This window comes from Chroicocephalus ridibundus, chromosome 4 (genome assembly GCF_963924245.1).
Source record: "Chroicocephalus ridibundus chromosome 4, bChrRid1.1, whole genome shotgun sequence".
NCBI lineage: Eukaryota > Metazoa > Chordata > Aves > Charadriiformes > Laridae > Chroicocephalus > Chroicocephalus ridibundus.
In genome coordinates, this window is record NC_086287.1 from 15388283 (window position 1) to 15414387 (window position 26105).

The following is a 26105-nucleotide window of genomic DNA, read 5'->3' on the forward strand; positions in this document are numbered from 1 at the left end:
AACCGAGTTTATACTTGCCTACAAAACACCATATATGTACACTGAAGATGTATTATGTACCTAGCATGTTCCCCAGCCCATATCTTCTGTGCCATTCAGACGCTACTTAATAGATGAATAAAGCCACATTCTAAAACATTTTAAAGTGGTCTTCTGAGCCAAGCGCTCAGGCTCAGGTTATCTGCATTCAATTCCCAGCTCCACCCAGGCTTCCTGTGAGACTCTGAGCAAGTCGCTTAAGTGTCTGAGTTTCTTGCCTGTAAAATAGGATAAATAAAAATTCCTTTCTATAACCCTTCTTTTGAGTCTTATCTAGCAAGATTTTTCAATTCTTTAGGGAGAAGGACACCCCTCGCTTCTCAGAAGCAATCATGACTGAAGAGTCTAAGGTCATTCATACCATGACAAAACCTCCAACACATTGAACGGGATTGACTCTACTCCAATACCGTTCCAATAGCCTAAAACTCTCAGTTCAGCTCTAACAGTGCCTAGCAATTAATTGTGGTCAATATTGAATACTTCAAGGGAAAAAAAATAATCCAGGAAAGCATAAATGGCTTTTTGCTAAGTCTTTAAACAAAAGGATTATGTGTTTTTAAAGGAATTCAGTTGCTAATTGTAGCAGTGAACTGCTCATCTCCCATATTTCCTATCTGATTACTCAAATTCTTAGGTATATTGAACAAAAATCTCAAACCTTTGCTTTTTGTGTCTGTGTCTTTCACTGGTACCCGCTTGATACAAATAACCTGCAACACCAGAACTAGAAATGCTGTCAAACTATATTTTTAATCTTGTTTTTCTGGTGACATGTAGAAATCATCTTATTTTTAACTCTTTCTCATGGTTTACATCGTAACCAGTTATCCCTGATAAAAGCATGGTCTGATATAGCACAGCTGGGCAGTTTATGCAGTGTGTATGTATGAAAGCAATAAGAATGTAAGTAGATGGGCAGTTATACCACCCAGGACACCCAGGGTATCTGGTAGAACAAACTGTTGGAATTTGGGGGTGATTGTCTAAGTTAGTTGTAGCTATTTTTTAAAATCGAGAAATAAATGATGTAATGAAACTATTTTAAAATGAAAGATCATTAACAATAGATCTTTTAGAACTCCTCCACTACATAGAGATTTCAGTTTCTTCAATATAATAGATCTTTGATTACACTTTTGATTTTCAGCGTGCTTTTAAACAATGAATGAATTACGCAAGTGTGCAATAACCACAGCTATGAATATTAACCTTATATTACTGCATGTGCAGAAGTGGTCTTTGTCAACAGCAAGTAAGAAAGGAGAGAAGTGGAAAACAGAAAACAAAGAAAAAAGGGCAAAATGAACTAACACACACAGGAAAGAGGATTTCTCAAAGACATGCAATGTAGACAGAGATTTGTCATGCCTATATATCTATTTCCCACCTTTGCACTATCTCGCACTATTTTACCTAGAATTTGCCTTCTATGAATTATATAATTAGCCATAAGAAATTCATGTTCTTGTAACCTTATAAGACTAGTACTAGTCCCCAGTAAAAATTTCTGTCAGCATAAAGGAATGACCTATATAAATACTGTTTTTTTTATTATTCAGAACTTTCTTCATTTTTCCGGTTTTTCCCACCACTCTACTTAATATTTCTGCATGTTTTTTTGCCAAAACAAATTCAATATCTTTGATGGTATGATGTGTGTATAATCCACTTGTGATTTTTCAGTTAAAGTTATCCCAAACTCAAGGGTGTTAAAACCTTTTTCTACTGCTACTCCATATTTTCACTTATACCCCTGTGCATTTGCATATGCATTTTAAATACTTCTCTAAAACACCAGTAATCCCTCTTTGAAGTACTGAATGGAAACCAAAAGATCAGACATTTTCAGTTCATGACTTTTCTTGCATTATAGGAAGCGCTCAGAGATCATAATTTGATAGAAATTTCCCTTGTCTTCCAGTCCTGAATTGTTTTCCACAGCAACATTTATTCCAAGTAGGTAGATTTCTTTTGGAGCTGGTATCAGGTCACAGTTCATAGATCAACCAATGACAGTGAATGTCTCCACCCCCTGTTTGCTTCTGAAATTCAAACTGTTAAAATAATGAGTGACACGAGAAGCTTCACTCCAACTGAAGCTTTTCCTGTGCTTGGATTATACATATATATATACAGATATATACATAGGCTTGGTGAGGCTCTGAGCAATCTGATCTAGTTAAAGATGTCCCTGCTTACTGCAGGCGGGTTGGACTAGATGACCTTTAAAGGTCCCTTCCAACCCAACAGATTCTATGATTCTATGATACATATATATTATACGTATACATATATATTATACGTATATATTATATACACGTATATATATGTATATATATACGTATACATAATACATATATATTATACGTATACATATACATATATACATATATATAAACATAAGTTTTATATTTACATATTTTATATATATACGTACATATGTATATATATTATACATATATATACATATATACACACATATATATAATTTTTATGTTTACACATTTTAGATATATACACACATATACACATATATATATATATGTACATACATACATACATACATACTTTGCCCATTTGGGATTCTCTCATTCAACAACAAACTGCCACACAGCAACTTTTCGTGTAAAGGTAGAGACAAGAAACCTAACCTGTCTGAAGGACTCTGGAAAAAATCCTTCACCTCAATCTAGCTGTCTGCTTTCACAAAGATTGTGGGAACTCAGTTTTCTTTGAAACGTCTACCTTTCTATCAAATTCAGTGGAAATCAACCAACAGGCTGAAAAGTTAGTGGCATACGCACCTTCACACCCACGACACAGAATTGCATAAAGCTCATTTCCAGAGGGAATCAGGCTGAAAATAAAAATCTGGTATCTTCCTTTTCTACTCAAATTACCAAACCAACAGGTCTAGAAGGTGAAGCTTTTTTGCCGTTGTTGCTGTGTACTACAAAAAGGTCTCTTCACCGTACCGACTATAATGCCACAGGCAACATTTGAAACAACAAATTTCACAAGGAAAAAGATTAGAGTTCCTTCAATCTCAAACTCCACTTTATAGTGCAGCGTGCACAAGGCAACACCTCACTCCTCAAAGCGGAACGTCTTCTGCCCCAGTGCTCCCTCTTCAATCCCTCTCCTTTCTCCTCCCAGGCACTCCCATGCTTCCTCTCTCGCCAGCTCTGGCGTCCGCTTTTCTGTGAACCTATTTTACTCACTAAACTTGAGAGTGAATTGAATCATACAGCTAGTAATGTCTTCACGTTCTGCTGAGATGCATGGAGATTTCAGGAACTGTAGGGCTTGCTGTCGTATTGAAAGATGGCTCTGATCTGTGAAATACCAGTCCAGGAACCACGAAAAATGTAAGACGTGATAAATGAGTGAGTGTTGGGTTAAACAGTAACACAGTATTTTAAGTCAGGCCTTGTTTAAATACGAGGGTTAAAATGTTCTGCTGTGCCTCTGTAAGACTGAGCTTATGCTCACGTTTTTCTTACGCAGGCCTGGACTGAGATTGCATCCAAACTAAGACTGGATCCCATATCAGGAGGAGACTGGGCTCTGCTCCACTCCTCTTACATCTAGGTTCTCCTTCCAAGAGAAGCCTGAGGAGCTGAGCAGGATGGAGACCATGGTGCACACCAACACATTTCCTTCAGGGGACTAACAACACCACCAGGCTGTGGGGCACAATTGCAGTTTAGTAACGTAGATGGGATATAAATCCTGAAATAGGACTAGGAAGCAGTCCTAGGACAAATTTAGCCAACAAGAGGGCGTCTAGAACTATTGGCCCAAAAGAAGTAGCAAATAAGTGGCTTCCTCTGAGGGTCACAATATAGTTTCTAACATCCTTTCATGACGTTATGCCTTTTTAAGCATCATAAAGAATGAAACAGATCCCCCAGTCATTCCTCAATTACAGCACACTCTCTCCTCTAATACTTCTGGCTAGGAAGCTTGTCCAGCTTCCCTAGTAGCAAGATCATTGAATGCAGGTGAGTCATTATGAGACACTGGACTGAAGTGGTTATACAACTAGGAAGCCTTTTACATTAGAAACAGGGTTGATCATAAACCTATCAATGAACACATGGGGGAAAAAGTACAAACTGTCAGAAGAAAATTATGGACCAGAGATAAAAATAAATAGTGAAGTATTTGACACAGTGCCAGACTTTGTCCAGATCCAGGTTATACCTCCTACCTAGGATACACAAAAATAGCTCTGTATATTTTAAGGCTAATTGTTTATAGCTGTGAGTTACTGAAAAATAATTTAAAATTTATGGATTAAAAGTGAAGGCTACAGATCTCTCTCAAACCCTCTTGCTTTAGTGATAACCTAATGAAATAAAAGCACTTCTGTTGCTGGTAGCATGATTACAACACTTGCTCCCAGAATATGGAGCAATATGAAAAGGAATACATGAGGTAAAACTTATTTTCAAAACATATAATTTAAAGTCTCTATGCATCTAAACTTTAATTGTTTTAGTCAGCTCTGTAAATTTAATTTAGATAGGATTATTGTCAACAAATTCATACTATTGCCACCAGAAGTTTAGAAAGCATTAGTTTCACAAAACTTGTGGATTAAATGGAAAACATTTTAACTAAGTCTCAACAGTTCAAACATAACAAAGGGAAGAACCTGAGAGCTACAGCAGGTGACAGATTGGCTGTTTCTTTAGAGTAAAATCTCCCAGTAAGATCTTCCTTCAAATTGTGCAGCATATTCCAAGTAAATCACTGGAACTACTGACAAAATTCTAACTGGTGAATTTGCAAAAAACATGTAGGGTAAGATGAAATATGTCACCAGAAATGAAATCTTTTCCATTCTGTTTTCCCTGACGTGCAGACCCTCTGCAAGAAGGAAAGAAGACAGTATTTTGGTCAGTACCCAAGGCTCTGTTTCCATGGGAAGAGTGTTCATATCCAGAACGAGTAGTTTGGTAAGCAACGTAATTTATGAATTCTTGTTTCCCATGGTTTTGCATGAGATGCAAACTCAGAGTTTTGCTCCTCTGCTGTCTTTGAAAGTAAAAGCTTAGATCAAAACTTTTCCTGAAGTTAGAGCATTTTAAAATCTCTTTCCCAAGTACATTCTTCAGGTCCTAATATGGGGAGAGCTTAGACTGAAGCCTTTACTTCCAGGGCAACTTAAAAGGGTTTATCAGGGCCACTAACCTTCATGAGACTTAAATGAATGCAATACTTTCTAGTCTTCTTCCTATATCTCAAATGTGGTTACCTAATTACCTAATGTGTACAAAACCTATTCAGGTGGAACTCTGATAGGCAGACTGACAGCACAGTTACATAAAAGTCCTTTCCTTACAAAACTAGGGTAAAAAAGAGTTTTGTTTTGGGGGGCTGGTTTGTTTTTTCTTTAAAACTAAATGCTATGACAAACACGGCAAATAGGCAGGTTGACTCTCTGAAATTTGCATTCATTACTCTGATTTTATGGAAGTAAGCTGCAAAATAGCAATAAACCTCCCACAAGACAAAGGTGGCTGTTTGTAAATTTAGAAAAAGATCTAAGAAGTGGGAGAAGTGTAACACTGAGTCAAAGCATTCAGGTAGGAAGATTGTGAGAGAGAAGTGTTGATTATTCCTTCTTTCTTCAGTAGAGTGATACGCTACTTTTACATGATTAACATTTCATTCTGGTAACCAGACAACAATGCAGCAAAGGAATAAAAGTTCATTCTTAGCTGGAAACAGTGAGCATGAGTTCATCTTCTTTTTTTCTATTGTAAAAAAAAAAGCTAAGTACTGTGAAGCCATGGCTTTAATACTCTCCACAGCTCTTCACAAAAGCCTCAGTGAAATCTGGGTCCTGTCATAGCATGACAAGAAGATAATCTGTGTGGGACCTTCCTTTCTGATTAGGAGGTGCTTTCTCTTAATCAGATGGAAAGAAAGTCTCTTGGTAAGGAACCCCTCCTCCTCCAGAGAATGGAAACAAATCTTTAGAGAAAGGCTTAGGCAGAATCTGCATGGAATCCAGGTTAAACCATTTTCCCTGGGCCTTATAACAGTACCAAATGCCCCTGCATATATGTAGCTCCTTAACTTCATCCAAAGTAGAATTTTAATCCAGGCAAGATTTCAACCTGCAATATTGGCCTTTGTAGCATTAACATCTGAATGTTCCTGGAAGCTGCAGTTCATCATATGTTATATACTTTGTCATCTCTATGGAGAAAGGAAATGAATGGGTGACTCTAAGCCTTGACGGCTGTAAATCTATTCCCAGGATGAAGGCAGATGTACTCTTTCTATTCGGTGGTGTTATTCTTGATTTGCACAGAGGTAAGTAGGATCTGGGTCATGTTTGTGACTTCTATCCAATCAGAATTCCTTTATTTAGTGAAGAGTAAGTTTATTTACTTAATATTGACTTCTAAAAAATTCCTCTTAACAAATCCAAAAGAAGCTTTGCACTTCTTCCTATTATTATTATTCCCTTCTTCAGCATGAAAAAGCAAAGCCTTGAACAGAAAGAGTAGATAAAACAAGAGTCCTACATCCCATTCTAGTGATCCATTGTCCATTCCATTCTTCTCAGAAAGAAAGAATGGGTATCTTTCATTTAAAATAGTACCTCTAAAATCTTTAATTCCTCACATGGCTAGAGCACTGTCTACTCAGGGGTGATTTAAAGCATTTAAAAGTTTGCAACTAATTTCATTCTTAGCATTGTGCAACCTGTAGTTTGTACCTTCAAAATCTTCCTACATGTACAATGAAAGCTCTAAGAATAAAACCTGATTATTTGCTCTGTTAATTCTATGAGGATACCTATTTATGTTGCCTAGATTATGTAATGGATCAGAAATAATGAAATTAGAAAAAAAAATTATTTCTCTACTATTTTTTGAATTACATTTTTTTTAATGTAGATCTGAGAGACTATAAGCTTCACTTGAAATTTCCAAAACAATTCTGATAATTATAATCATCACACTGGAAATATAATTATAATATAATGCAATATTGTATAATAATATATTGGTTCTAAAGGTGGCCACTTGAAGTAAAAATTTAAAGTAAGGTTATCATACAAAAATTACAGGGCAAAGAAAAACATGCAAGAAAACACAAAACATTCCTTAGTTTACCATCCTAGCCTTGGAAAGATTAAGTCTTGCTTCTGATGCCAAATATATAACTTGATGAAGAAAACAGTCAAATTTGGTTGGTTCAGTTTTGATTTGAAACGGCTTGAATAGCAACCTACAACACTGTTTAAAAAAAAAAGAAAACTAACAAACAAACAAAAGCAACAAAAAAGTCCAACACAACCCAACACAAAAACCCCCATAAAAGGTGTATGAAGGATCCAATCTGAAAAAACGTATTTACATCTGTGACATTAGACAGTGAGTAATCTCACAGAGATTTCACAGGACCTATGACAAAGGGGTAACGTCTGATACTACCTGCACAAACTCTCTATATAATGTCGGCAGCAGCACTCCACTAGATGCACCAGTTTCAGTTTTTCTAAATTTTATCCCTTTGACATTCAAAGGCTCGTCTCGATCCTAAAACCAAGGTGCTTCTATTGACGTCACTCTATAATTGTGACTGTTGTTTCAGTTTTCACAAAAGTACATGCACTGTGTCCTCAGCACAGGCTACAAGCTTTAATGCCACATGTCCAAAAGCCTTCTCCTATGCCATGTTGAAGCCCGTTCAGCTCATGACCCCACAGAGCAATGGGAAAACACTTTTTTCCACCTGTTTGGGTTCAGATTTTAAAAGGATCAGCATGTTCTGATTGAAAAGAATCAAATGGGCTGCCTGTTTCACAAGAAAGTTTCCTGTTTGTTTCAGAATAGGAAATAAGCCTGAAACCACATAGTATTTCTTGACAAAGTGGCCACAACATTTTCAAACCTGTTGCACTGGAGTGGCTCATCTTACTCGCAAGGTAACAACAGAATTTGGCAAAACTGTCCAAAGAAAATAACTGTGTTTTCCACACTTAAAAAAACCCCAAAAAAACAAAAGACGTCACTCTGTCAAACAATTGGCCTATTCTCCACAGAGAATGCCAACTGCCTGTAATACAGAAGTGACCCTGTATTAGGAAAGGGGGGAAAAGTACTACTTCTTGTACAGAGTAGTGTCACTAGACTACTTGAAAGGCACTGTAAAGGTCTGCTGGGTCTAAACACATTTAAATATGTAGCGACAGGCTTATAAAAAGCATACCACACTGTACATGTAATTAAGTAAATATTAATATGCTTTACATATGCTGAACCATTTAGCTGGACAATATTAATTGTCATATTTACATTAATGCAGTTAGTACTGAGGACAAGTCCTACCACTGTATGTGAGAGAAGGAAACACTGAGAAAGAAGACAATGACATCGGAGAAGCAATTTCTCTGCACCTTTTGGAAAAAACCCTTTCCACGAGCTTAAGAGATGATGACATTCAATGTAGGGTCGAAATAAAATGAGCACACTTCTTATTTTATTTTTTGGTCAGCAGGACCTTTAAAATATCTATTTCACAAAGAGAAATAACACCCTTGTAATTTTAATGTATGTTTATGTAAAATGAAAGTGGCAGTTCCGTGTTAATAAACCTTGTTTAGGGGAAAAAAAAAAAAATTCAGTTGCTGAACTATGGTGAGTAATTAGCCCCTTAGCATCCCCTTTCTCCAGGAATGCTTCCTCCTGAGCTGGCTCTTTTAAATAGCTCCAGTCCTGGCTGCCTTTGTTGAGCTTGGAAATTGTGCACATATGAGAGAAATTAAGCCCTCATTTAACAGGGACACATGCCTGTCAAGTCCAGAGGAACAAAGGCTGGTCCCTGGGGGCTACTCAGCTCCCTGAGGCTGCCACTCATTCTGTTAGCAATGCTTACCCTTTACAGATTGTGTATAAAACCCAATAAATCATTTCATCTGCTCTGGTTAATATACACATGAGCCTGGGACTTTCTTCAAAGTATTTTTTTCTTTTGCTTGCAACTCCATTCGTTTATTAAGAGGTGACCTATGTTTGCTAGAGTGTAGCCAGGTTTTTACCTTTATATAATAACATTAATATCTGTGAAGTAAACCTGAAACATTTACTGTCAGAAATAAAGACTTTTGATGCTACATCTATTTCACACAGGAAATGTTTTATTACTCTTTAATGGTCAATAATCATCAGTGTCTATTGTATAAATTACTAGTATATTCTGTTCCTCCTAAAGTTACACCTGAAATGTATGCATATTTAAACTGATAGTAAAACAACAGGGTAAATAAAATGACAGATGTGTAGCCTTGCCTAGGAAGAGAGTCTTTTCTCAATTAAAACAAACCAAACAGGAAAGTAATATGAGGAAATCATTTTCATTTTGTTCCTTACAAAGCGTTATCACAAAGATGGATATCTTTGGATATCTATCCTGGATAAAACAAAAGAAAAAGGACACTGATGATTAAAAAAAAATAAATCAATTGCACAAAGTGATAACTGAAATAAACACATGCAAGAAAAATATTCATATACAATATATCAGCTACCTCCGCGTGCTCTAGGGTGGATGGGCACAATTATCCCCAAATATAAATGCACACACAGAGCAGAGGAATATTTCACAGAACATAAAAAAAGACAAAATGAAATGCTGTCATTTCCACGTGAGCTCTTTTTGTTTTTAAAAAGAGGGCCTGATTCTGTACTTCTAGTATTAGACTGACATAAGCGAAAATGAACAACACCAGCTGAGGAAATGGCACCCTGCACTGCATTCAATGAAGCAAAACTCTCACCAAGTTGAGCATGAGTTTTTCCTTATACTTGAGTGTAGGATTAAGCCAATGAAGACAAGTTAGTGGTGTAGAATAAAAACAAATTAAAGTGCAGAGTTGTGTCCTCTTTCCTCAAAATGGTGAAAGCAATATTTCAATGCCTGCTATTAACAGGGATCTTTTTTGTTTTGTCCAGTCGGCAATTTTTAACTAACACATTGAAAGCATGCCATTTCTCAGGCAACAATATTACGCTTTGTATTTCAAACCACAAAGTGAAGAGGGCTGACTGTTCTGACAGCTTTAATCCTGATGATACTGGGAGCCCCAAGTAAAAAGAAACTGGTACAGCATGGAGTTTTCCCCTGCTCAGCAGGCAGAGAAAAAGCAGTTCTGGATTTGATAAGTAAAACCAGATATAGTCGATGATTATATGCTAAAGCCTTGCAATTATTGGGAAACATCAACGGTCCAATGAACTTGCATATCAGTGGGGTCTTTAAGAAGGCCTTTTCTCCCATCTTGTTAAAAACTCATCTACTGTACAACAGTCATGACTTTTTTTGTGTAAAGAATTGTGCGTGCTCCACCACTGTCAGAGGGAAAAAGAGGTAAGATATCAAGACTCCAGGTCCCATTTATATGTTAAAAAAACCCTGTTGTTATTATTGATATTTTTCACTGCAAATTTCTGTCAATGTAGCAATGAAAAATGCCTGACGGGTCTCAATATGAGCTGCTTTGCAAATATGAAGATGCGTCCCCTTGTTCTCAAATATCTGACAGTCAGAAGAAACTATTGTAATAGAAGCTCAGCCCAGTTAAAAATAGCAACCACAGTTAAAAAACATCCAACCTTAGACTATACTCAGAGGCTACAATTCAGTATATATTAAAACAAAGATATTAACAAATAATTACCTAATAAAAAAAATTTCACGTAAAGAAATCATGACACTAGCATGCCCCTGCAACCCTAAAAGTGGTAGAAATGCAATAAATAACCCAGTTCTTAGGAATAAAAAAAACGTACAATGCAATGCACATATCTACATTGTTCAACTTAATAGGGATCTACAGCTTCCCCTCCACCCTATAGACATAAAATAAATTTCTGAATAATTAACTGAACAGAAATCAAAAACGTAAGAGACTAGGTCTGCTGTGCAATTGTAAGAGTCAGGAATGATTTTGTAAGTGTAAGTAAATGAAAAGTAAGCCCTTATCAGTAAAAATAAGTTTGTCATAAAACTAGCTGTCACTCTGAAAAGAGTCTGACTAAACCTAATTTGTGTGAGCAAGGGTTGGGTCCAAATTCAAATACCTGGTGCGAAAGTCACAAAACAAAGGGAAGACTTTCATTTCAGCAGAATTAGGTTCATTCCTCAATACCCGTGTTAGATTTACCTGGTTAAAAGAAAATCTGTTTCTAGAGTAGGCCATAAGCAAGGACTACCAAGGCTGGTTTTTCCCCTTGAGCAAAAATGATCAGAAACTCTGAGCCACTTTATCCACCTACTCTTTACAGATCAAAATGCAAAACGTTGCCGTGAAAACAAGGGAGAATATGCGAAGGTGTTATATGCTATGTATGCCACTGACATAATACTTTAATAGGATATGTTGTAATTTCCTGCAATTAATATCTTAGCAGAGCTATAAAGGCTTTTTTCCAAAATTATACCATTGCGTTTACAACACTAAAATTAATGTTGTGTCAACCTTTCCATTATAAGCCCCCTTTTTCAGAGGTTTATAACTTGGCTGTAAAAATATATTCTGGCCTAAAATGTGGCATGCGAGATCTCCATTTAGAAGCAGCCATTTTGGTCAAATAAAAAACATTATTTAATGGCTGTTTCAAGTAAGTCTTTTGAATGCCCTACAAAACGTGCAAGAGACCGCGCCAAGAAATCTAGGCCTTCTTCAAACAAAAAAATTTTCTCCCTCCACAATAAATCATAATTGAAAGGATGTTACTTACACAGCCATGGAAGTTGCTCCATATATGTAAGGAAAATACATGGCTCTGGCCAACTATAGACTTCTTCAGTGAGAGCAGTCTCTCCACTTGCCTCTTTCTCTATGACAATGGCTGTACGTGGTCAGCAGCTCGACCACATGGGAGACTCAAGCTAGCCTAAATATTTCCATTGAGGCAGGACTGTGGTTGAGAGCAACGAACAAATATTTCCCTGTCTGGCTGAAGTGGATTCACTCTGGCTAAAAGCTCCATCGGAGTAAATTAAGGCAAGTGATAAGTTGACAGAAAGTCATGATAGAAAAGGCGATCAAGACGTTAGAGAACCACCCTATGAATTCTGAAACCACAGATTTCAGGATTGTCGAATTTCATATACGAACCAGATCAAGTCACTTAGGAAATTTAACATAGGTGCTTAAATTAGGAACCTCGTTGTCTAATCAACAGAAGGTAATTCACAGCACCTGGACTGCTTTATATATGGAGCCAAAAGTCCTAATTCAGTCACCCAAATTAGATATCTAAATTTAGATGCCCCCAAATATCTATATGCTTTTTATTCTGCCTCAAAAGAGTGTTGTGAGGATAATACACTTCAGCTTATGAGACACTTAGATATGCAGTTACAGAGGAGATGAGTATCCTGAAAATATATCACCAATAAAATTCAATGAGATGGAAAAGGCAAAGCTAGAAATGTGATAGTAGAGTTCTTCATACAAATCACTCGTCGTCAGAGTAAAAAACAAGTGCCATACCTCCTCCTCTGAGAAAAGTTTGTTTCTATATTTATATTATATAAATTGCTTTGTCAAATAAAGAATCTCAGTCTCTGCTTAGGCTATTAGGTATACATTGCACTATCAACTTTATTTTCTTAGCTGTAGCAAGTACCCACATTACTCATTTTTCTACCTGATCTAGATTTTAAACTAACTGTATGTTCCACCAACTGGTTAATCTCTCATTTACAGAATAAAAGTGACTAATATATTACTTTAAAATAAAGTTCCCTAACTCAGAAGTGCCCTTCCATACTGTTGGGCGGTGATGTGTCTCAAGATGGATTTCACACTTCACCATCAACTGTGAATTTTTTTGCTTTTATTATTTGGTGTTACAACTTTTAATGTTTTCTTAACACACTGTCATTTTGGGTGGGTGAATAAGATGAATTCAGCATTTCATAATGCACCATTGTATACTGTTTACATCATTTATTTTCTTTTTATTGAATGATTACAAACTTCAATTTAAAATTAATAACATTTTGTGGGAGTTACTGCATGTGAATTAAGCATGGTGATGTCAGTGCATCCCTCTGGAATTTAAAAGATATTTCACTGTGTTATATCATGTGCCGCACAGTATATCAATTTTTATTTCCCATCCCTCAAGTATGGAATGCACACTGTGTAACTTCTTAGATTCTCAATATAGACATAATTTACCCAAGCTGTGCAAATGCCCAACTTGCTGAAGATGATATATACAAGATTTATATAAAAGACTAGTTATTTCAAACAAGGAAAAGGCTTGCATACAACAGAAGCCAATACATTATCTAATTATTTTGAGGGAGAGGGTTCTAATGTAACAGACAAAAGGAAATAGGGTGTAAACTGCACTCATAAACCAGTTTTTCCTTACTCTAATGACAACTGTAAAATTGGATAGGTAAATTCCATCCAAGGCCATTCACCTTTTCTTGAGAGCTATGCTTTCACATTTTTGCAAGTGTCTGGATTAGTTGGTTGCATAAGACAGCGATTAGAAATATTCATTCAATTTACTTTTACATATATGCCACCAAATGTATACCAAATGTTAAACAGCATCTGGTTTGCTCATTTACCGGTTTGCATATACTACTACTTTCTTTATGTGAACTCGTAATTCCTGAATGCACTCAGAGAGCAATGCACTTACTTCCTTCTTGCTGTCATGATGTTAAATATATTTAAAATAAGTTTTTATGCTCAGATTGATTCAGTAATACACTGGCATTCTGGAGCATTCCCACAATTACAACTAAAACACATTTTGATTCTTTAGGTCAGGATTTAGTCCATCTGGTAAATTTAAGATTTTACTGTGAGATTTCAAAAAGTACTTTACAATTTATTTGCTAAATGCTTTTGGCCTTTTTATGTGGGGCTGTACTTCATCATTTTCCTCCAAATACCTGCTTCTGCAGACAGAAATTTTGACCTCTGATATCATCACATTCCAGTCTTGCCTGTATATCTGAATATCTCCATAAATCAATTCATTTCAATATGAACATTTATTCACTATTTTCTTTATTCACTATCTCCTGATGAGTGTGTCAAAGAGCATAGGGTTTTTTTAAAAAAAAAAGTAATGCAAATCCTGATTGTTTTCCCTCTTGGCCATCACATGGTTGTCAGTCACAAAAATCATCACTGAAAAAGTAACCAATGAGAAATGAAAGACCAATATCTTACACAGTTTCTGTCAGTCCTGCAATGTAATGCTGATGTAAGACCTGCAAAAGAGCTGGCTTGCCCAAAAGGTTGCCCATTTTTTTCCAACAACATCTATTTGTCTAGTAAAATAAATTACATCCCCTAAAATCCCTGCCTCGTTTATGTCTTTGATATTCCAACCACAATGCTAATATTCTAAGTCCTTCCTCATATGAGGTGCTCAGTTCCGCGAAGCCTACTTATGTGAGTGACACTTAGATAGACAAGTCATCAAATACTGGCTATGCAAGTATTACTCAAGCAAATAAGACTTCACAGGATCAGCCCTGTTAGTAGCTTGCCAGTTGGCTCAATTTCTGCTCCCAGTTATCCATTTTTGTTTGCGCACATGCCACTTAGGAAGGCAACTGGGTTTTTGTGCTGGAGTGCATACTGCATTAAGTATTGCATTATTCCAAATATTGCAATATTACAAATATATTACATTATGCAGACTTGACAGAGGGGGTGATGCAGATATATACTACCAGAGGAATAGCACCAGAGGGGTTCAGAGGGGCATAATCTCTGCCAAACTCTTTGGGAGCTAGACCAGGGTGTCTGGATCAGCAAGTACTGAGGCTGCCACGGCGTGTCGCTCCACACTTGGTTGGAACGGGCAGACCACCAGCTGGGAGTGACCCCTGGGCAGCAGTACAGGTGGGTAGCAAATATTTGCTTGATCCTCTGCTGTTATTCAGGAGCTAGTTATAATCTGCCCCTAAATTAACAGGGCTCAAAACTGAGGCCCTTCTGTAAGCAAAAGCTGTAGAACGAGTGTTTGGGCTCAATAGAATCAATGGGATTTTAGCCCCTGGCTTTGACGGAGGCACGGCTGAGAACAAGCCCTTAAGCCACTGGCGAGATTGCAGTGCAGCTCGCCCAGAGCGAACGAAGCAGCAGTACTTGAACTGAGGAGTATGGATGTCTGTGCCTTCATTTCCAATTTTAAAACAGACATGGGAGAGGGAAAGTGGGAGGGCAACTACTATCGTTTTCTGCACCAACATGAGCCTGAGAAACAATGACATTTACTTTGGTTTAAGTAATTTCCACACATCAGATCATGTTCAGCACCCGTGTGCCAAAGTCCTATTCTTCAAGTCTGTTGAAATATCACTTTCCGAAACATGTGTGCTAACATTTGGCCAACACCACCACAAGATCATTTTATTAACTTGTAGCTCATTTCATAGACTGCTGCTCATGTTGCTAACATATGCTATTCTACCATTTACTGCGCTATAATTAGAGAAGTCATATGAAAGAGATACACAAGGCTTAATTTTTGCATTAAATACAATTTGTTTAGACTCATGTAGGCGAAATAAAGCTATTTAAAAGGAAAAAAAAATATAGTGAATTAGAAAACTGCAAGAAAGCTAGTTTAACTCTTAGAAGGTCACAGTAAAAAATCTTTAAAACCCACTCCCTCACCTCAAGACTGCATAAAGTTTTAAGGGTTGCGTTAAGAGTCAAATCCAGAACTGCTTTCTGCTTTGCCAGGATAAATCTTGTTTCTGAGACTGAGGATCTCAGGGGCAGAGCAGTGAGCAGCATCCTTGCAAATGGGGGACTGAGATGCAAGACCAGAAGCTTAGGAGTAGCACAGGAGGGGTGAACCTTTAGCACAGCGTGTCTTTTTGCTTAGGCCACCACCATGCTGTCCTGCCAAAGGAACAGCTTCCATACTTCTTAGTATGGAAGAGGCTGGATAAAGGATAGGAAGCATTACTGGAATATTTATTAAAGCACGGGCTGCTCGAAGAGGGCAAGGATCCCACACCAGTTCTCTTCCCACACAGCTGACAGAGAAAATTCCAAGCCAGCCAGCCACAAAGATGGCTTTTGTTGGAAAAAGACGGCCTGTAATAGACCTTTTGCTTGGGTAATTATCAAATAAGGACTTTAGAACTCATTAATAAACCACTATGTAATAATAAATAAAATATGAAACATTTGACTTTGATGTTTAGCATATTTGTCTTTCCTCCATTGGATCAGTTTCCATATTTGCTAAGCAAGTTATGAGCCGGACAGAAGCTGTGATGCCAAGCCTACAGCAGAGCCCCATGCATTTGACTCAATGATTTAGCAGCCAGCTACAAGTTACAGGCACGTAACAGCACTTCTCTCTTCCGTGTGCACACAACTGCATTGCAGAAGGGAGTTAGACATAGATTTTTTTAATACCGAACTGTTAAAAAAAAAAGAAAAAAAAAGATACCAATGACATCTGGGAACCAACTCATAAGCAAACTGGAATTTAAGGGAAATGTATCCTTTCTACTGAAAATTAATAAACTGCAGCTATAGTTTATTAAGCCACCACAATAATTTACATTTTCTACTGCCATAATCTTGACTGCTTATAAATTACAGTAGTTTTACCTATTCTTTAATCCAGAAACATCATTATTAAAATGTTTGATGCAGGCTACAGTGCATCTATCATTACTTGTAAAAGTTAATTAGATTAGATAAAAGAAATAATTAGATTTGCATTTTTATCCTGGTTTTAAACTTCCAAAGAAGATCACAACAGTGTGCCTGGGGGCAATTAAAAACAGCATACACCAGTGAAATGTAAAGGCAAAAAAGGTCTGTTTTTCCTGGCTAATTCATGATTGAAGATACAATTACAAAATATTTTAAGGGTTTGCTGAAGCTGGGGGCTATTCCTAGACTTCTAAGCTTTGTTTATAACTCTCGCTCTCTTTCAAGGGAGTATCTGATCTGCGTACCCTGCCAATAAAAGTATCAAATTGCTTTCAATGGCTTTATTTGGTCCTGTGCAGAGCTTGCTGGAAGGGGATCAGTTTCATGATCAATAACAAAAAAAAAAAAGAAAAGAAAAAAAGGTGGGGGAGAATATTCCCTAGTGCCAGAACAGTAGCATTGCAATTGCTTTTTGCTTGTCAATGCTAAATACAGTTTACAAAGAGAGACAACCTCAGAGAGCATAACCGAACTGACAATAACTAGATTTCAGCTTGTGCACTTTCAGCAAGCTCACTGCAAGGAGCTTTAACTTGTCTCCAAAAGGCAATAAATGAAAGGTTTGGCTCTTAAAATTGGAGGTCAGTTACATACTTAATGATGAAGCATATCTTTAAATCTATTTCTACTATTATTATCCTAGCAAAAAAATTAATTAACCAGGTCAGGGAGGCCATGAAGGCTAATGTGGAATGTAATTATTCCTGATCTTTAGACATGTGCTTCACATAAAGAGATAGTCCTTATTCAGCTCACCAGGTACCTGAATTGTCAGTAGTTAATCATGGATAAGAAGAGAGACTCATGGGTTCAGCCTCTTAAGTTTTAAGTATGATTCAAATGATTCCTATTCAAGGACAGTTTAAATAGTTGTAATTTTTATGTTACTGTTCTTTTGTTTGTTTACTATCACAGTAATCATGCTCACTCTTTTTGACTGAAACAGAAAATGCAACCACATTAATATGAAACTACAACAGCATGAATGTATAGATTAAAAGTAGAAAAAAAATTACTATTAGGAATAATTTCTAGTGGCTGAATTAAAAGAGAATACTTCTGAGAGCAGAGGAAGCCAGCCTTTCTACACGATGGAAATCATACTGATTCAAACAGAAAAGGAAATGCTCTGCAACGGCATTGAGCTGAGCACAGAGGAATAAGGTGAAAGGAAACGGACAAAAGCAGTTTGGATGAGCTCTCGCTGTAATACCCATCACGAGTTTTTCACAAAAGCTCAACAATCAGTGTTCATTTTAAAGATTTCAGCCACAATTTAGGACTCACCCTAATGAAGCCTGCCCACCCGAGGAGGGAAGCCCTTAAATTTGCATCCCTTAATTTCCCCCGCCACTGTAGGGAAATCCTGGAGCAACATGCTCCAAGCATCAGCGTGATCCAACCCCTTTCTCGGCTGGATGTGATGGGGCCAGAGGCAGTTCCCAAGCCTCAATCTGAAAGGACTGAATTCTTGCAACGAGACACTGAATTCACAGGGATTTCAGGCCTCAAGTGGTTGTCAAGGTTGGAACCATTCTAGAGATGCAAGCCTTCCCTTCTTCCAATGTAGTCTTATCTTCCTGATGTACCACCAAATTCCTCTTTTAAACAGCTTTTCCCCTTATCCCTAGAGGCTTTCCCTTTCACAGCACAGGCTAAAAGATGAACTTGAAATAGTCTCATTTTGTCCCTTCTACTTTAAGAATTAATACTTTTATTAAAACTAAGTTCTTTTAAAAAATCTGAATCAACCTGGAGACTGACCTGTGAGCTCTTACTTGCCCTATAGTATTTTCTCAGCCTTATTTCAATTAAAAGCAATGATTTCTCTGCACAGCTCTGCAGAACAAAGAACTTAATTTGGCATACTAGAGATTTCCCCCCGTCTCCATGGACTCCTCTGTAGAAGAGTGTTTATGAGCATTATGAACATTTGAGCTGAAAAGTAATAATACACTGCATTTATTTGAAAATTTTCATTTAAGATTCTCAAAACATTACATTTGAATTGAGGAACAGGAAACAATTTGCCGAAGTTCAGATAATCTGAGACAGAATGTAGAACAACTCCAGATTCCCACTACCTTTAGCCAACAGACAAAACTGCTTTCCCCAACGTGCACACCCTGGAAGTAACATTAGCTTCACTCAGAAAAGATGAGATGATTATGCAGAACATTTAAGGACCTCAGTACTCTTGAAATACCTATGTTGTTTTCATATGCTAAGACGAGCTAATGTCCTCTTTGCTCACAGGTTGTTGACAAAGTTTTGGATGTATAACAAGTCTGGAGTAAGATGCGCCAGTAAATGGTTTAAAAACAAAACAAAAACCAACTAAATGGAATAAGGCGTTAAAATGATTACATAAACAAATAATACACAACATAACGTAAATAATAAATACCAAATAATGAAAATTCTCAGTAAATTAACCCAGTAGCTATCCAGGGAAGGATGGTTTTTATTGAATATAGATTATTTCCACTTATATATGTAGTTGACGGAAATCTTGTGAGCTCCATCTAAAGTAATTTCTAATTGTTTAAATGGTTAAATAAACTGGATGCACTTATTGACAGAAATTATTGTTTGAGAATTAACACTGTACCTCAGAAGATGACAGCGGTACACTGTGTATGTTTCATGTGATGAAAACATTGCATCAGCAATGCCCCACTCCTGCATCCTGGAGAACATACTGTACTTATTTCAAGTAGCTGTGCCATGAATAGGCCCATGCCCAGATGGAACTGGCACCTGTGCTACTTATATTTTGTAATCTTTTCAAAAGGGGAGTGGCAGGGAAGAGTACTATTGTTTTTCCATGCATACAAAGTATAGACAAGACTCCACACCATTCTATATAAGTAATTCCCGTTTCCTGAAAAGGTTGCTCAAGAGTGTCTTTAAACAAATGCACCTTCTGAATAAAATCAAATTAGTTATTGGGGATGCGGTTCCGAATTCTACTAAGCCCAAAAACTAAACTGAGAATGTAAACATTTATTAGAAAATTGGGTTTTTCCCCCCTCAAGCCACAGAGAGCACGATTCACCTCATCTCGCTTCAGATCTCCACATTATAGGCATCGGCATCTGTATCCTTTATAGTTAATGGAGAGAAACAGCCATTTTAAGGAACAACTCATGTGGCATATTTTAAATGTCTACTTTAGGACAAGATGAATTGCATCCTAAAACTGTTCACTCTGCTTCTCTCTGTTCACTATAAAAACAATCTGGATAATTAATTGAGACAGAGTCTACACTGCAGTTGTCTACTTTTGATATGATGAATTCCACCCAGAGTTACCAGTGAAACTTCAGTATCGGTACTGAGGTTTCCTGGGAAGATGCTGGGAGGGGACCTGGAAAAACTGGCACAGCACTATCTCTCACCTGCCTCCCCATTTACCTCCATCCCACCTATAGCCCTTGGGGAGCTACAGGTCTCAACAAACTGCAACGCTCGTAATCAATTCAACAGCAACAAACCTATTACGAACTGCAGAGGTGACTTAGCAACTAACTTCTCTCCCAGGCAACTTCTGGTTAGCAAACCTGACACAGAATTAAGAAAAAACAAATACAAAGAAGAACCACTTGGCTCACAAGCAAATGGACTATGTAAGCTGGTATTTAGCAGAGGAAACAATCTCCTAACAAACTTTTTTTCAGTAATCTCCACGTGGGATCAATGTATGTTTGAGATGGCATCCGCCCAACATGCCTAATGCTTCATACTGGAGTCTACAATGTTCCTTGGGCAATGAGATGCCCACTACCAATCTGGCTAACCAGCTGGGAAAGGAAACAGTCCTCACTGCCTTGAATACACTGATTAGATTCATATAAATATAAGGATAAATAAAGACGACAAACTACTGAGGGACTATGGAATAAGAGTAGCTTATATCAGCAAGAATGTTGAAATAAATGTAGGGAAGAATCACCAAGAAATATTTTCGCTCACATGAACAGAACAATCGTTAAAACACTTCATTGCAGTATACGTTTAGGAAAGGACGGGACAGAAAACTTTTGGAGGGTTCAGCACTATGCAAGACAAAAATCGTGAGTGAACAAGAAAATGAACCTGCAACATATTCTAAGGCTGCATTTCCACAGAGTTAGTGGAAGGGTGAAGCTACTGGAAAATATTGAGTGAACTGAAACATGAACTACCTTTAAACTTTTTACTACGGAGCAGGATACTTCTCAGTAAAACATACCCACATTCTCCAAATAGGAACAAAAATTACCTGGTCATGATTCCTCTTTCTGTGTCCTAATTTTTAAAGGAATTTTAAAAAAATACAAATTTATCATGCAAATAACTGATCTGTTTAACAGACTCAGCTATGTTTCAGTCTTAGCTTTTATACCGAGTGAAGAATTTTTTATATGATTCTTTGTTTTATGAAGCCAGACTTGCAAATAACACTTAGAGAAGATGGTGTATTTTTTTTCCTTTCACTATTTTTACATCTCTTCCATTCTTTATGTACACCTAATATGAACATGCAGTCTTCTAATAGGCAATGGCAATAATGGTGCTTTAAAATTCAATTGTGTCTCTCATCCCAGGTATTAACACATTTATACATGTTAATTAAACTCCTTAAAGTGTAACTGAAACTGCAGTACAGTATTTGCGAAAGCATTTACAAGCATTCCTTTGGGATGAAGGATGAAAAACTTCAATTTTGGCATCTAGTAACATGGCAATCAGCTGATTAAAGAAAAAACCTGATAGTCCAATCTTATAAGAAATGACTGGCAGCACAATCATCTGTCAGACCACACCAAAATATTTAAATCAAAGAACAGGCCCATGGAAATGCTGGGAAGCAGAGAAGGTAATATGGTCACATCTCAACAATGCCTCTACCTACATGTCACTCCCTACCCGCATATATTTGTGCAAAATCAAACCTTTTACTCCAAAGATGCATGGGATAGATATACCTGTGGGTCTTTGTACATGAGCAGACTGGTCCCAGGGACTTAGTACAGTGTCAATGTCTATTATCCTATTCTATAGCTGTTTGCTTTAGTTAATGAAATGGAAAATATTCTTCTAAACTTCTTATAAAGCCATTTTTGCCTTTGTAGAAGAAGGAATTCTATAAACAATGATTGAGACTCTGCTTTTACTTCACACAATACAAATCAAACTGATTGCAGATTTCAGAATTAAATTACAAGATTTAAGAAATAGTTCATAACTTTCAGAAGAAAACTCAGCTTATTAAAGAAAAGCTCTTTCCACCAAAAAGGTGTTTGACAATAATTTTCAAAGACACAAAGAACCTCCATAAAGAGCACCTCTACTGAGGCTTGTTAGTAAAGCGTGTGGCTGCTTTATTTTAGATCCTTCCCTCTCCATAGATGGAATTTAAGTATAATCAGAAGAGAGCAATAAAACACACTGACCTGAATTTGCTGCTGCAGTAGATTGATTTTGTGCTGCTGTTGCAGAAGTTGCTGCTGTTGTCTTGCGATCTATTAGAAATAAAATTTCCATTAAATTAAAACAGTAATATTGAAACTTCAATATTATTGAGTGAAAAACATCTTATTAGTTATTCTTTATTATATTTTTATTAAGCATCATTTATTTTTTTTTAAAAATGAAGGATATTTTAGAGGTATCTATATGTGACATAAATATTTTATATTTAAATGCAACATAAAAATCTAGTTAGTCAGTAAGAAATATGTATTTTAAGCACTTAGGCCTCAACTCTGCAAAGCACAGAAACATGGGTTTAGCTGTGTGCATGTGAATAATCTCATCACTATTCAACAAAGCATTTAAGCCTGTGGTGATCTTTGACTATGATGCATTACTGTTAGCTACAATGGGAATGAAACACATGCTTAAAATTAAGTGCTTTGCTGAATGGGGATGGGATTACTCAGGTGCTTAAGGTTAAACACACATTTTCCTGCTTTGCTGAACTGGAGCCTTAGCTAGTATTTATAGATGTTTCACTATTCAGCACAAGCTCCTAGGGCAAGCTTCTCTAACTTCATTCACAATGAGCAGCACATTATTTCTCTTGTAAATCTCGAAGTCTTCCTTGGAACTACTTGAGCAAGTAGGGTCTTATTCTGTGTAAAAGCAGTATCTGATGCTCAGTAACTCATCCTGAACACAACCCTGTGAAATATGTAGATATTCTTACCCGCATTTGGTAGACTCAGTAAGGGATCTGGAGGGTAAAGGTTCACTATATCCCTTCTCTAACGTAGATGGAGGGAAGCACCCCCCAGCTAGGGGACACCCCCCCAGCCCTGATTCCCACAAACCATCCAAAATCAGCATGCAAGAGCACAAGGGAAATAGGATCCTGCCCTCAGACCGCAGAGCTGCTCCCTGCAATGGCTAACATGGACTGCAGCTACGGGGGAGAAGCTGCAGGGAGCTGGGGGAGCAACTGGACTTCTGCTTTAGAAGAGCAACTGCGCGGCCGACTGAAACAAGGACAAGATTTGTGTTTCCTGGAAACCCCAGCCTCAGCACTTCTGCTGCCTTCATTGCCTAAGTATAATTTCCCCTCCTATAAATATTTATCTAGAGCAGAGGAACCACATAAACCAGAAAGGAGTTGGTGACAAAGGTAGCTTTGTCACTCAAATCCACTGTTTCGGCTTCAGCAAAAATCGTCCTGATCTCCCTCCCCACCATCTTCCACGTTATAAACAGAAAAAGCCAAGTAAAATGTTTTTCTGATTAAAAAAAAAAAAACAAAGACAGAAGTATAGCTAGGCTGATTTGGAAATAAACAATCACATAGTTTTAGTGCAAACTGTTCAGATTAACACATACGAAATATGCAGTTACATATTAACAGCTTCTAATTGTGCACGCACAGAGATCAAGTCTGTCTTTTCCTTAATCTCTCACTTTGTCACCTGGAGATAGCGCTGTCATTTTTTTTTCACTGCTACTGTTAAAATTCATTTTGTGTGGGAAACCATCACAAAATTCATACATACTTTAAGTCTTGCACACGGCCTCAGAGAAATCGAGGCCTATGTGATTCTGGGGCTGGACCAAGGCCTACTGCCGCACAGAAAAGAATGACGCAACTGTCATAGCCCACTACACTGGTGCTTGTAACACGGATCAAACTCCATTTATGAGCCTGATTTTAAATGTTTCTGGATAAATCTCACCGTAAAGTCAATAAAAACACGGCAAATGAAGACTGAAGAAGCAGGCCCTAGTCTGCGAGTGAAAAGGGTAGTTCAAACAGAGCTGGCCGCCCGCGTGCCCAGGCAACCGAGGGGCAGCTCCTGGGACCCCAGGTCACCTACTGCCAGATGAGCGGTCAGCAGTACTGCCTATGCTTGGAAAAGCAACTCTAACGGTAACAGCTACAGAGAATATTTTAAAACCTATATGAGTGCTTGAGTTACTATTTTTACTGAGTATCATGCCAATTGTACTCTTCCACCTCAGAAGCGTAGGGCTTGTCGCTAAAGATAAGCTCTTTCAGGTTTATATCCACATTGTCCCTGCTGCTAAAAATCTCAGTGAAGGCAATAAAAAGATTATCATGATATTCCGCTTCAGAAAGGAATTATTTGTAATTTCACATTGAAATGAAACACCACATGGAGCTGCATCATAGGTCGTTCTTTCAGAGTGCTGTATCTTTTTTCACAGATAGACAGTATCCTATGTCCAGAATTGTTTGGAGCTGCTGGTGACCTGGCTACTACTTAACATGGCAAGCTATAGCCAAGGAAAGGATGAGATCTTTGTTTACCTGTGCAAAGGCATTGATCTGCCGGAGTTCAGACTGCTTGTGAACAGCTTTTCGTACTTGTATGTACAATATAGTACCATTTGAATAGGCATTTTCTGATGAAAACCAGAAATATACCATGAAGCGTCTAACACCAGTGGTTCCTCTTAGATGGAACAGTACTGTGATAGAAAAAGTATCCTATACCCTGCAATGCAATTACTATAGCATAGTCTTGATGTATAGCCTTGACACAGTAAAGTAGGGTACACAAGCACCATGTGGCTCAAATTCTGAATTTTATTTGCCTATCGGTTGAGCTACATGCTCGCTTCATTGAGCATGACAACCTAGTTTTAAGTGTCATTTAATTTTCATTTTGAAATATAATTACAAAGTGTTCACTGTAAGATATCACTCGTCTGCAAATGTGTCAAGATTAATTTGTGCTAGCTTATTCACAAGTGTCAATAGTTAATTACTGTGTCATCTCTGGATGGCTAAATGACATTCTAACTTCTGATTTTTTACAGTGTTCCTTTATGTTATTTTCCATTAGGGGATGAGTCCATATTCCTACATGTGGGCAAATACTCAAGCACATAAAATACCAGACGTCACAACTCATTAAAATCAACAGAGCATATATTGCTGTATATATCCTATAAAATACATTTAACTGAAAAGATAATTCTAGTAATAATGTCAGATTCCTAAAAACCACACATTAATTTGTATCTGTCTGATCTAATGCCTAGGGGACTAGTGTATGGGATCATTGTTACACTTTTGTACAATGAGGAAAGGACAGCTCCTTGGACAACCGCATCTTAAAAAACAAACAAACAAAAAAAAAACCTGAACAAAAAAAAAACCCCACAACACAAACAAACAAATCAAACCTTACTTGTAGAAGATATTTGAAGGTTTGAGGATGATTAAGGGGTTTTGTTCTATTATTTTCTTGTCGAAAAGAGAAAGCATTAAACAGTGGTTATAGTCTGGCTTATTTGTAGCTACCAAAATTGCATCTCAGTGCAAGAAACAAGAACTGTGAAATCTATCAAATCCCATTTATTCTAGGAAAGAAATTATTTGAATGTCTACACCCACTTTTTTTCTCAAGGTCCTATAATATTTCCTCTTTCTGGAAAAAGATGTCATTTCTGAAGATATTTAAGCTCTTTTAACAATAAAGATGAAAGGAAACACCAAGCAGAGCATTGTTTATGATAAGCACTCTGCATGAAACATTTTCAGAGGTTTCTTTCTTGGAGCCTCACCTGTTCTTGCTGTTGGCGAGCAAGGTCCATTTGCTGCCGTTGTTTTTCAATTTGTGAGGCTGCCAGCTTTTTCTGTTCGTCATGGGCAGCCAGGAGCTGCTCCCGTAAGCTGATCAGCTGGGTGATCATAGTAGAGAGCTGTCGCTCTTTTTCTGCCAGGCTTTCTGGTGTACCTAAATGTGCAGGAAAGATGTACTGTAAATATGAGATAGACAATAGTTACCAAGCAATATTCACCAAAAAAAATGGCTGAATCACCAAC

The 26105-nt window shown here is 37.3% G+C and overlaps 1 protein-coding gene across 11 annotated transcripts in view; it reads right to left on the reverse strand.

The window, feature by feature from the left end:
• Positions 1 to 26105, reverse strand: part of SOX6 (SRY-box transcription factor 6) — a 381266-nt gene that overhangs the window by 124994 nt on the left and 230167 nt on the right. For all 11 annotated transcript variants that reach the window (XM_063331731.1, XM_063331728.1, XM_063331729.1 and 8 more), the window contains 2 exons: positions 25844 to 26016; positions 22237 to 22305 (listed from right to left, as the gene is read on the reverse strand). In XM_063331731.1, coding sequence (XP_063187801.1) covers positions 22237 to 22305; positions 25844 to 26016 — 242 coding nt within the window. The remainder of the gene's footprint in view (positions 1 to 22236; positions 22306 to 25843; positions 26017 to 26105) is intronic.